This window comes from Schistocerca serialis, chromosome 3 (assembly GCF_023864345.2).
Source record: "Schistocerca serialis cubense isolate TAMUIC-IGC-003099 chromosome 3, iqSchSeri2.2, whole genome shotgun sequence".
Taxonomy (NCBI): domain Eukaryota; kingdom Metazoa; phylum Arthropoda; class Insecta; order Orthoptera; family Acrididae; genus Schistocerca; species Schistocerca serialis.
The window spans coordinates 464,644,556-464,658,814 of record NC_064640.1 but is presented as its reverse complement, the minus strand read 5'-3'; the positions used below and the strand labels follow the sequence as shown (position 1 = coordinate 464,658,814).

The 14,259-nt window shown below is 43.4% G+C and overlaps 1 protein-coding gene across 1 annotated transcript in view; it reads right to left on the bottom strand.

Moving 5' to 3' along the window:
- Positions 1–14,259, bottom strand: part of LOC126470928 (proclotting enzyme) — a 283,061-nt gene that overhangs the window by 68,144 nt on the left and 200,658 nt on the right. The window contains exon 7 of the mRNA XM_050098955.1: positions 3,944–4,218. Coding sequence (XP_049954912.1) covers positions 3,944–4,218 — 275 coding nt within the window. The remainder of the gene's footprint in view (positions 1–3,943; positions 4,219–14,259) is intronic.

Below are 14,259 nucleotides of genomic sequence, written 5' to 3'. Positions count from 1 at the left end.
CCGAGGCCTTCTAACCTAAAAAACCGCCCAGTCCACGCCACACAGTCTCCGCTACCCGTGTAGCCGCCAGCTGAGTGTAGTGAACTCCTGACCTATTCAGCGGAACCCGAAACCCCACCACCCTATGGCGCAAGTCAAGGAATCTGCAGCCAACACGGTCGCAAAACCGTCTGAGCCTCTGATTCAGACCCTCCACCCGGCTCTGCACCAAAGGTCCGCAGTCGGTTCTGTCAACGATGCTGCAGATGGTGAGCTCTGCCTTCATCTCGTAAGCAAGACCGGCAGCCTTCACCAAATCAGATAGCCGCTGGAATCCAGAGAGAATTTCCTCAAATCCAAAGTGACACACGTCATTAGTGCCGACATGTGCCACCACCTGCAGCTGGCTGCACCCTGTGCTCTTCATCCGGAAGGACCCTTTCCACATCAGGAATGACTCCACCCGGAATGCACACGGAGTGCACACTGGATTTCTTCCCCTCCTTAGCCGCCATATCCCTAAGGGGCCCCATTACGCACCTAACATTGGATCTCCCAACTACCAATAAGTCCAGCCTCTGTGATTGCCCGGACCTTGAAGACTGAGAATCATCCTCTGAAACAGGGCAGGCAGCTGCATCTGGCTCAGCCAGAGACAGTGCCTGAAACCTGTTTGTCAGACGCACCGGGGAGGCTTTGTGATCAGCCTCCGGGGACGTCTTTCGCTGCCTGCCACGCCTTGGAACGACCTCCCAATCAACCACAGGCGAGGGCTCAGCCCCACTGCGAGCAGCAACCGGGGCAACCACAGCGGCAGACCGATCTGGGGACAGACGTGACGAGGTTGATATCCCCGTGATACCCAAGTCCGGCTCCCCACAGTGGTGCCCATTGGCAACAGCCTCAAGCTGCGCGACCGAAGTCAGCGCCGCTTGCAGCTGTGAGCGAAGGGATGCCAACTTAGCCCTCATCCGAACACAGCAATCACAGTTCATAGGTTTTGGAAGATGATTTCATCCCCATTATCCAGAGTGACTGATTTCGACGAGATGTGGTTCATGCAAGACATAACTCGACCCCATCTAAGCAGGAGAGTGTTTGATGCCCTGGGAGAGCACTTTGGGGACCGCATTCTGGTTCTGGAGTACCCAGAGGCTACTGGCATGGGCCTCGATTGGCCGGCATGTTCTCCGGATCTGAACACATGCGACTCATTTTTATGGCGCTATATTAAAGATAAGTTGTACAGCAATAACCCCAAAACCACTGCTGAGCTGAAAACAGCCATTCAGGATGTCATCGACACCATGGATGTTCTGATACTTCAGCGGGTCATGCAGAATTTCGCTATTCGTCTGCGCCACATCATCGCCAACGATGGCGTGCATATCAACAAATCCGAAAGTCTGTAGTGATGGTCACATGTTGAATAAAGTGTGTGCACGCCGTAGTTTGTAACTAATTTAAGTTTTTAAAGAAATAGTTCAATAATTGTCACTCTGCATCACACTGTAGCAGCTCCTCAGTTCTTCGTACGACGCTGACAAGGAAACCATACATTCAACGGGTCACCAGATTTGCTCATCTTCCGCATAGTTGCAGTACATACTTATATGTAACAAATATTGGTCTAGCACGATGCGCTTCTCAAGCGTTTTCGAAAAAACGAGGTTCCACTTTTTACGGACTTACTGAAACTCATGCGAGAACGCCAGCAGTCGAGTTACTGGAACCGGATTAGTCGGCAGGGTAGAAGTCTGCCCGTACTGCATTAGATTCATCGTATTTTCCCTTGTCTTTATCCAAACACTTGTATCACTACAACGAATCATGCTTCTTTGGGAAGGAACAATAATAAAAAATATTAATAATGACAACCATAGCGGTACATTCGCGGCGAGGTATAATTTGGGAATCGTGATGAAATGAATATTTATTTACTGATACATTCATGCAGATTCAGTGTATATGATTCAATGGAGGTATAGCGGGAGCCGGTGTGACATCAATGCGGTACGCGCATGAATGTTGCTATAAATAAATGTTGATTTCATCACGATTACTTATTACATCTCTATTAAATTTCGCCACGAGATTACCATAATTATTATCACCATTATTATTCTCCTTCCCGAAGAAGCATGATTTTATTATAGAGTTACACGTGTTTGGTGGAATATTAGAAAAAAGATGAGACTCGACCGCACCATGACAGTTACAGACTGCCACCTTAACCAGCTGCTCTAACGTCATTATTCGCCGACTGGTCCTCCAACAGGCTTGAAAAAATTTTTAATGTCCATCTCTCGAAAACGCTTGAGAAGCGCGTCGTGTTAGAGCAACATTTGCCATATGTATGTCGGTACGACAGTCGTGCGAAAGATGAGCAACATCTGTGACGCGCTGGTGGATGTTTCCCTTGTGAGTGCGCCACGTTCCGATATTCCATGAGGGAACAACCCCTTGCAGTACGGAGACAGAAACAGAGTATTCCGCATGGCTACGGAGACGACATTTGTAACAACACAATAAAAATATATAGCACTACGTTTCCCGTCATCCGCAGTAGCGTGTGATAACTGAGAGCATTTTAGAGCCCAGGCTTACTGGACATCGTGTTCTTGTTTTGGTCTACACTATCTGCTCGCAAAATACGGAAAGCAAAAAGCTTTCATTAGAAGAGACGTGTTTCACAGTATCGAAGAAGAACAAGCGATCATAACTCTAAAGATACGCATTTTAGAGACCGTGTTTACCAAGACAATTCTTGTTTTGGTCTATAATATCACCTCTGAAAGTTTATCCGTGGAGTTCTGATTCACGCTGTATAAGCGCAGTAGGGAAAAACGGGGAACCATGATAGCGACGATACCGTTCGAAAATGGGGAAAACCAACGACATAAGCAGCTTTCACAAAGGGCGGATTGTTACGGCCTGGTGCCTGGAATGAGCATCTGGGAAACAGCAAAGCTGGTAGGTTGTTCACGAGCTACTGTTGTGAGACTCTGTGGAAACGATTGGGGAACGGGGAAACCAGGTGTAGGCTATAAGGTGTTGGACATCCACGCTTCGTCACAGAACGTGGAAGGCAGAAGCTTGCCCGCTATGTGAGATTACAATGCTGCTGAAAGATTACTATGCTGGTGCTGGCAGAAGTGTTTCAGAGCACACCGTTCAGCGCACATTATTGAACACAGGGCAGCCAACGACCCCTATGTATTCCCATGTTGACCTAAGGACATCGTCAATAAAGATTGCAGTGGGCACAGGCTAATGGAATTAGACCATCGATCAGTAGAAACGTGTCGCCTGCTCGGATGAATCACGTTTCTTCTTAACCAGGTAGACAGCCGTGTTCAGATGCACTGTCATCCATGTGGACGGCTGCTCAAAACATGCATCGCGCCACGAATGCATGCTGGTGGGGTGAGCATCATGCATATGGGACATTCACCTGGCCTTCCGTGGGTCCTGTTGTAGTTATCTAACGCATCATGACAGCTGTGGACTACACGAAGATTATTGTGGACCACCTGTATCCTTTCGTGATGGGTATCTTGCCCGATAGCATTTCCATCTTCCAACAGGGTAACTCTCTGTGCCATAATGCCCAAAATCGTGATACAGGGGTTTGAGGAGCGTGATAACGAACTTACCTTGATGTTGTGGACATTAAATTCGCCTGACATATGTATCCGATGGTACACAGTTGGGACACTATCGGGTGCCAGCTCCCTACACACAAATCACCTGTGCGCAACGTATGGGAATTGTGTGACTTGTGTGTAGGCACCTGGTGCCACATACCTCTGGAAACCTACTAACTGTCGAATCCGTGCCAGACAGAATCGCTGCTGTATTGCGTTCCTAAGATTGGACCAACACGCTGTTAACCAAGTAGTTACAACAATTTGGCTCATCGGTGGAGACTGCACCACGTTAGCTGCCTTCGTGCTGAACTTACCGGCCTGCAGCGCGCCCCAGCCCGCGGCCCAGCCGTACTGGCCCAGGAAGTCCTCGCCCTTCTCGGGCAGGCAGATGGGCGCGATGTGCGGCAGGTAGGGCGCCGGCCGGTCCAGCCGCAGAACCGCCACGTCGAAGCGGTCGGCCTGCGGCGTGAACTTGAAGTACGGGTGCACGCGGATCTCGCGCACGCCGAACGTGTAGGCGGGCAGCGGCTCCACCGCAGAGTTGATGACGTAGTCGCCCAGCGTCACCTGCACCTGGCGCGCGCTTGCCCTGCCAACACCAAATGTACACTTGCAGTTTCCAGCTCCAGTCATCTCTATTGATTTGACCAAACTAGCAATCTTAGCTGAAATTCCACACAAGGTTACAGACAACCCCGGTCCACAGTTTAAAATACCACACTCGAGCTAGCCGAACAGCTCGCCCTATTTTCACATATCTGCTGTACTGTATGTTCTCTACAACGTATCTCAGGACGAAAAAGGTATAGACAGAGTTGTAAAACTACAGTAGGCTTCCGTAGACTATCAAAGTAAGTGTAGACTACTGTAGTTTTCCTAGTAACTTTGGTCAATTAAGGTCGAACCCACATTACCTGTATGCTGGGTGTGTTGCGTACCTGTCGGGCGTTACCTCATAACGATCGCTTCGTTCCTTTACATACCGGAAGCGAAGAACCATCTAGAAACTGAGTAATGTTGTATAAAGGACCGGGTAAATCACGGGACATTTTTGTTCTACATACTTATCCTCCTATCTGTCGCTTAAAGAATGAACAATATTTATAGCATAACTGGAACTGCAACGCTTAATTCAGCTTTTGTTCGAAAATTGTTGATTTTCAACATGCAACAGAGAGATGTTGTAGTAGAAATAAAGAAAACAATACAGATTAATCATACAGGGTTAGAAAACACAATTTCCTCAACAAAAAGGCAAAATAATAAAAAATGCAGCAAAACAAAAATATATCATCATAGCTTCAATACTTCGCCAAACCTACATAAAATATGTCTTTGTTATTCAAACAGATTTCACATCTATCAATAATAACAGGAGATTACTGGCTCTGAGCACTATGGGACTTAACTTCTAAGGTCATCAGTCCTCTAGAACTTAGAACTACTTAAACCTAACTAACCTAAGGAGATCACACTCATCCAGACTGTAGCGCCTAGAACCGATTTTTTATTTATTTATTTTTATTTTTGTTCGTTTTCGTTCGTTGCATCTGCTCGGGGCGGGCGTCGCAAGACACCCGTTTCAGTTCGTCGTTGACCCATTAACTCAGTTTTTTTTTTTTTTTTTTTTTATTTCAGAGGGCAGCTAACCCTCTGACCGAACACGCTGAGCTACCGTGCCGGCAACCGCTCGGCCACCCCGGCCGGCAGACTACTGCCTTTGATCATGATGAACGACATTGTATTGTGTACAAAATAACAACTACCATTGTATATATATTTTTATGTCTGTCCATGTAAAATGTACTTGCATCAAAAGTAACTGCTTTGCTTACATAAAAGCGCAGATGTTACGCGATCAGTTAATTTTTAATACTTCAAAATGCAACTTATATTCTGTAAGGATATAAAATACACATTGTACTAACACTGAATGATCCGCGGTCCTCATTATGTGCCACAAATTACCAAACAAACGAAAAGACAATAGAAAGTCGTCGGCTCCTATTTTCTCTCAGAGTCATTCATTTACGCTTCTTTCCCTCTCCGTTCTACCAGTACTATCGACAACTCTGCCATTTACTACGTCATTTATCTGACGTACCAAAACTACAGAATCATACTGTTATCAGAGTTCAACTCTAGGTATAGATCAGGAGATGGTACAACGAAATATTCTGAAGGGAGCCTGGTGTGAGCTCTTTGATGTCTAATGTTTTCTCTTCTGTGACTTTCGACGTCTTCCATTGATCAATTATGTCCAGCAGGAATGCTGCACACTTTGTCTCATCTTCAGTTATTTCCGCTGTTGTACGTACACAACAGTCGCTATGCAATAGTTCGACAAGAATGTCAATAACATTCCATGGGTTCATGTCGCAAAACAGCACTACGTGTGCACAAACGCATGAATCTAGCCAAAACACACACATCTAACGTACGCGGTGCTGCCATCTGCAGTCAGTTACTATTATTATTACTGTTATTATGATTATAATAACAATAATAATAATTATTATTATTATTATCTTTCTTTCTTTTCCAGGACGTTATGTCTGGTCAAAAATGGAAAGTGACGCGGACTTTGATCAAGCGTGACTTCCTTTTAACTGTACGGTATATGTTACATTGCATTTAGGAACTTTCGGGTAATTGAACATGTATCAATAATTACAGATTTCTGTAGTTGTATATATAAGTTTGGATGTAGCTGTATTGCGTTGATGTACTGGTGGATATTGTGTGGTATGACTCCTGTAGTTGATAGTATAGTTGGTATAATGTCAACTTTATTCTGATGCCACATGTCCTTGACTTCCTGAGCCAGTTGGATGTATTTTTCAATTTTTTATCCTGTTTTCTTCTGTATATTTGTTGTATTGGGTATGGATATTTCGATTAGTTGTGTTAATTTCTTCTTTTTATTGGTGAGTATGATATCAGGTTTGTTATGTGGTGTTGTTTTATCTGTTATAATGGTTCTGTTCCAGTATAATTTGTATTCATCGTTCTCCAGTACATTTTGTGGTGCATACTTGTATATGGGAACGTGTTGTTTTATTAGTTTATGTTGTATGGCAAGTTGTTGATGTATTATTTTTACTACATTGTCATGTCTTCTGGGGTATTCTGTATTTGCTAGTATTGTACATCCGCTTGTGATGTAATCTACTGTTTCTATTTGTTGTTTGCAAAGTCTGCATTTATCTGTTGTAGTATTGGGATCTGTAATAATATGCTTGCTGTAATATCTGGTGTTTATTGTTTGACCCTGTATTGCAATCATGAATCCTTCCGTCTCACTGTATATTATTATTATTATTAATTATATTAATTATTATATTATATTATATTATATTATATTATATTATATTATATTATATTATATTATATTATATTATATTATATTATATTATATTATATTATATTATATTATATTATATTATATTATATTATATTAATTATATTATTATTATTATTATTATTATTATTATTATTATTAATGCTTCAGCACGTGTGATGCAATTGTTCCTTTATTCTATTGTCCCGCCGGCCGGAGTGGCCGAGCGGTTCTAGGTGCTACAGTCTGGAACCGCGCGACCGCTACAGTCGCAGGTTCGAATCCTGCCTCGTGCATGGATGTGTGTGATGTCCTTAGGTTGGTTAGGTTTAAGTAGTTCTAAGTTCTAGGGGACTGATGACCTCTGAAGTTAAGTCCCATAGTGCTCAGAGCCATTCGGACCATTCTATTGTCCCATTGTTTATGTTTATTTCGTCAAACTACAAATGCAGTAGCTGCTTCATCAGGAGTAGTGTCTATTCTGTCGCACATGTCCGACAGTACAACACATCTGTCTATATAAATGTACTCTGTAGGTTTGTTACTTTCAACTAACGAAGCGGAAGGAGACTGTCAAAAGAAGGTTCCTAAAAACCCCGAAAAATGTCTTTACATGTCAGGAAAATGTTATCCCCTATAACAGTTACACGCGTGAACAGTTTCACATTATTGTCACCAGTGGGACTTGTACCCGGGCCACCTAACACGACGATCTAACACATTATTGACTCATCCACGGAAGCCGTACCCGGCATCAATTCAAATATAAGCTTTTCCTGTACTCTGGTAGATCTGGTGTTACTTTTAACTACCGTTTACGCCCGTTCTGCTCGACGGCAGCACATAGTACGATCCAAATCGGAGTTTTGGTTGATACTCTATCAATATACAACGTTGGGTAAGGATCTGAGTGTCTGACATGTGAAGGTTTGGGTGTGAGAGACTGGCATGCCACCCGTCACCAGCCAGCACAGTTGATAAATCACCCTCTGGCACAGAACTGAAACAGCATGGAAGCACTGCATCCAAGATTAGGTCGACTCAAAGCCCAGCTGTGTTAGAGACATTGTTGTTTCAGAGCTGGTACCTATTTGTACTAAATTTCGCACTTTGTATATCCCTAAATCACCTACAAATGTAATCATGTATTCTTCCCTATTATGCTGTATACGCACAATAAGTAAAATTCCTATATTTGCTACCCTTCCTGGTGCTTCAGTTTTAATGGCCAACGTTGTATCTTGCTTGCCACGAAGCAGGTTTGATCAGTACTATCACCTGTAAGACATGCGGCCACTTGTTTTTATCCTTTGAAGTCACCCTGTGTATAATAACTGTGAACAAAATAATGGTCAGTCCATTAGGGAAATTACAACTATGGGTACTAAATGTTTAGACAGATCATAAGGAAACCTGTGTTCGTAAGGGCAATCATAAGAAGCCATTACTGCCCAAAGAAAAGGACAAGAGTATCAATGAATGCTCGCACTAACTACTTAAGAATACGGTAGGGAAGGTAGAAGAAAAGTAGGAGCAATTCTGGGAAGCTCTAGTTCCATCATAACAAAATATCTATAGAAAAGTTTGTGTACGCAGAAGCAGAAATAAACTTAATAGTGGAACGAAAAAGAAATGAACGCACTGAAAGAAGGAAGGGACTAAAAAGAAAACTAGATAAAAAAATAACTAAAAACAGGAAACACAGCGAAGTGTAGCGTTCATCTCAAGACTTTAAGGATAAAAAGAGCACTATAAAATGACTTACAGAAGAGAGAAATAAAGGAGTTTAGGATTAGTCTGGTACCAGACACAAGTAAGACCAAACCATTTAAGTTCTTTATCAGTTTATAATAAAACGATACAGAATTGTCTTAACAATCTAGTTCATCTCGTTGTAATCATATGCAAATAAAAAAGTGACCGCAGAATATTGTAGACATTATATTAGGCAGGGTCACTCGACATTTCTACCGTCAAGGTGTTATCCAGCCTTACTAGAAGAGCCCTGTATCATTGCTAAAGCAACACATCTGAGACTTATCATTTGGCAGGGAATGCTTCTTTGTATTTCCGTTCTGTCCAAACATAACTTGGGACTCTGATGCTAAATCCTATGATATCCTTCAAATGCTTGATAGGCACATGCTACACACGGCATCAAAATCCACTTCAGTGCCATTTAACCGAGACTTTTTTTGTCGTGAATGTTTAACGAAATGCTATATTACCCATGGAAAAGGAAGTGCACTAAACGATATAATGTTTTTAATTATCAGTAACGCTAACCTGTTACTTTCTGAATGAAACAACCCTCAGTGGCTGTAAAATACTTTCATTCAAAGTCACTACCGGTTTCGCGTCAACAGAAGGCGTATCCTCAGGTGACAGAGATTCTATTTAACATCTCATAGCGGAAAGGTAACTGCCTTAGAGCCACTCCCCATCGTTCACGTCAAGTTATAAACATATAGCGCGCCTTTACATTCAATAACACTCTTGAAGAGTGTGACACCCTTGATCAAAGTGTCTTACACTGTACAGATTGGAGGAACATAGTACTGAATGTTACCTACAGGAAATTTTGACGAAGATGCACACTTTTTAATTTACTGCCTTTGTTTTAGTTCTTGTTTCGTTTTTATTTGAATGTAAAGTTTTACTGCCGTTTCATAAGGCTTATTATTTCTTTATTTTGCGCCCCTTGAATCTCAGCAAAGTTTCTGACGCAGTCTATACTGATGTTTGCCGGAGCAAGCGAGATCTTCCACAAGTTGCTCAAAATAAAAGATGATGCTAAGTTTTAAGAAGCTTTTATACTTTCCTAGATGGCCCGCCTCCTTTGCTGAGTTGTCAGTGCTGCCATCCCCCATGCGGGGAAGCTGGGTTCGATTCTCGGTACTGCCAGGGATTTTTCTTTGGTGGGAGGACTGGTATGGGGTCCACTCAGCCTCCTGAAGCCAACTAAGGAGCTACTCGCGCGAATAATAGCGCCTGCAAGGTGAAGCAACCCGACAACGACCGGGAGAACTGTGTGCTGAACACATGTCCCTTCATACTGCATCGAATGACGCCCAGGGTAGAGGATGACACGGCGGTCGGCCGGACCCGATTGGTCTGTCTAGGGCCAGAACGTGGAGCGTTGCCTTTTTTTATACCCTAGATGTTGTCGAAAAGCCTATATAAGTGGAACTGAAATAGAAGCAAACCTGTACCTAAACGACTAACATATATTATTAGCGAACAGTTAACATCGAAGCCTAACGGTATTAAGTTATTCCAGAAATCTGACAGACTCCGAGCTCCTATTACCTTTTCGCTGAGGACGAAGTAGCATGTGAAGAATTCAGGCCTGAAGAGCTCTTACGCTTTCCGGGTGGAATGGAACTTAATAGCCCATTACAGTGTCAAACTTCCCGATGACTTAACAACGACAAGACTGTAGAGCGCAGTCATACTATTTTCAAATAAACGGTGTGGAAGACTGCAGTGTCATTTACCATAGTCCCATATTCTGGAGTGAATATCTCGCAAAGCCCAGAGCGCGATCGAAGCTACTGGGAGTTGCCAGGAGGACAGGAAAACAGTTGCAAATGCTGCCGGCAGAGGACGCCGGGCAGCGCGCGAGATGTACAAAGCGCCAACAGATGGCAGAGCCTGGCTTGCTGCGTGAGCGCGGAAAGCGTGCCTTCAGCAACGGGTGTCTTCGACTAATAGCAATGGTAAATGGGACCTTTGGTTTCCGTAACGCAACAGTTGACAACCCAGCTTACAACCACTGTGCATTAACCCATCACACGTGCAGCCTTAAGAGAGCGATCTACGCAGTGCTGTCCGCACTTTCCCTGCCAATAAAACATTTAATATCTATCTTTACACTCATACGTGAGAGAAATTAGATTTATCATATTACAGTGCAAAATACCTTCATAAGCCATTTACCGACGACTTTAACTCAGTCAAGATGAGAAAATGTTTTGAGCCAGATCGTCTTTTTCCGTTAACTGTGTCACAACGTTCCACGGTCTTGGTTTATCTTTTAATGCACGCTGCAGGCTTATACCATAGCAAGCCTTCACAGTTATATCGTGTGTTCCGTACAGCCAGCACCAAACGTTAATAAAGGACGGTGCGGACACAAAAAAAGCTAAAATTAGTAATAAGAATGCATAAGAAAAGGAAGATACATGCTGGGAAGAACTAAGTCATTGTTGTCGTATAACGTACCTTTGTGGATTACAAGTGCCCCACACGTTTTATGTCGTCAGCAGACGTACTTACATTTATGTTCTAGCATCGGGGATACACATCAGCCTGTACAAGTGATGAGCATGAAGCGGGCGAGAAAAGAGGGGGTGGTTACAACTGCATCGTAAGGAACACATGACGGAAGTCGGGTCACTGCAGGAAGGTTACATATCAGTAATTAATTGCTATTACGGATTACATGTTCTGTCACACCTATGGAGAACTTTTGCAGATCTCACTATATCTGAAACTATCTACAAAAATGGGGACTCTTTGGTTACAAAATTGTCTACATCCCGTACAACTCCAAAGCAAATGCGGAAGGAAAGGATTCAACCAATTTCCGGTAACTACTAGTATCCATCCGGGAAATGGCAGAAAATGTGAGCCTCACGAAATCATACAATACGATGTAGTGGCCAAAAAGCCTTTGAGGGTTCATGGAGCGACCAACTGCAGGTTAAGGATCATACAGACATACTAATAAATTATGTCCGCCGGCCGGAGTGGCCGTGCGGTTCTAGGCGCTACAGTCTGGAGCCGAGCGACCGCTACGGTCGCAGGTTCGAATCCTGCCTCGGGCATGAATGTGTGTGATGTCCTTAGGTTAGTTAGGTTTAATTAGTTCTAAGTTCTAGGCGACTGATGACCTCAGAAGTTAAGTCGCATGGTGCTCAGAGCCATTTGAACCAAATTATGTCCGTCGCCTGGGCTCCCCAGTCGCACATGATTTCTTCCAGCGACTGGTAGATAATGCTGAGGAAACTCGTCTTCATACAGCATCCCAACAAAAGTCACAATCTGCCAACAACCTCTGGTTCTGACTTGAGGCAAACACTTAAGCGATTTTGTGGCAAAGTGGGTCGTAACTTTCTAGGTCTTCATCTGAGTGTCAAGACTTACAGGGTACCTCTCAGTGACGCATGCACAGGAATCTAAAACGCCGTACGCTGCTAATGTTACAACCTGAAATAGGTTTATGTCAGACGAATTATCAGGGCGTTTGTTTTCCGTCACAGAAGCATACACTGAAAAATTGATGATTGTAAGCATTCCTGAAAAAAAAATAACCGAGGTTCCCACAGTAGGCATTAAGGACTGAAATTCGCAGCAACTGATGACTGACAACGAAATCTATGGAACAAACATGTGTGTGTTGACAGAATATAGATTAGTTGACAAATTATGATTGTGGATTTGTCGCACGTGGTAAAGACCTTAAATCAATCGAAGTGGAAGACGGAGTCTCTACGAGAAAGTTTGGACTAAACTGGATATACAACGAGGGGTACAATATTTAATAGGGTTTGTCTATCACGTGTTAGGCTTAGTGACGAGGCCTCTAAAAGTTTCAGTGAATATTCTCGGCCACTATTTGGTGCAAGACCTAGGCCATGGATCTTCCTAACGCCACAACATCCAGTCATATGAACCCATGCATATTCTACTCCTGCTACCTTATACACCGCTACGTCAAAACTTTATTTCTATCTGTTCTTCTAAACTACCTCGCAACTAGGGTGACATTTCCAGTTTTTACCCCACCGTACATGTACTCATCACTTTATCCATATTGACCGATCACATGAGTCATTTTACCAGAATGTGCTGCAATTCCTTTGCGGTTGCCAACACCACTTGAGCTGCATATCACCCTGCGATAGCACACGTTCTGTCTTCACCACTCCAGATTCATCTGCTACAACCTCGCCAGCTTGCTCTACACTTGCGTCACCTGCATCGAGCCGTCAGCCTTCCTCCTCTCTGGGTAAGACAATCAACCGTATCAAATCTCAGTCCCTGGACCACTCAACATATTTATAAACCATGTCAAAAAATTCCCAGAAAGGCAGAGAAATTCCACACGAATCTGGCGCCACGGAATCAATTGATTCCATCCCTATCACACCTGTAGCTCCTGCTGGAACCTATTCAATTTTGCTATCCTGACCTGAACAATTTTTTTAACTAATCGACCTTATCGATTGTAATAAGAAAGAAAAGCGTCTCTGCAACCTCAGCATCGTGGTATGTGTACCATGCAAAAATTACGTCCTCAAATTCTGACTCCCTGTGCAAACTCCACCTTACTTTTGATCTCCATGCATCATGGCTCCCTTTTTGTCCCACACTTCACTATAAACCACAAAATCCACGCCGACCGCTGACCTTCCCTGTTGTGATAAAGGGGGTAGACTTCGAAATCACAGCTGACGAGACTGAGCGAGAACGTACTTCTAGTCCTGAATCCTAGATACATAAAGCTCTCCGCATCTGCAACAACTTTGGTCTCACATTCCTGTCCATATATTCTGAGAATCTTCATCAGCTATTCATTACCTGATCACCGACGACGCGCTCGTTTACCACTGCAGATAGCGAGTAGTTGCCATAAATGCTTTATATACATTGGCCATCTAAAGAAAGAATAGCAGATCCAGTTACCTCATAAAACAGCGTCCCAACGTGCCTTCCCCACCCCAACCTATCCCAACAGGCGAGTTCCTACAAGTAGAATCCCACTCTACAACACCTTGAATGACTATCGCATCAAGACACCTCAGTACCAAAACAACTCAGTGGTCCAGCATCCAGTATTTTGTCCTTACTGTCGTCCGAAATATCCAGCTCTTTGGGTGAGCCCATAGCGTCCAATAAATAACACGCGCTGCCCGTTCTGTATTTCACCTGAATGCCACTGCCTCTTACTCCCAGAACCACTCACATTTCACTTTATCACCATCATCAGCTTCCTCCTCACGAACGTATTCCATACCTCAGTCTAACTCCAGCCGACCGACAGAAATATCAATATAAACAAGTAGCATAACATCAACGCCACAATTTTCACCTTGCAAATCATCTTATTCATGTCAAAATAATGTGTTTCAGTGATATCACTTGTGTATTTTTCCTCTATTATTGTTTGTATGAAGTATCTTGAATCTAAAAAAATAGTGAGCAGTTGAACACTGCCTGTCCTTCTGGGGGAATGAAATGACAATAACGAAAAAGAAATCATTACAGTTTTTTCCCTGCTATCAG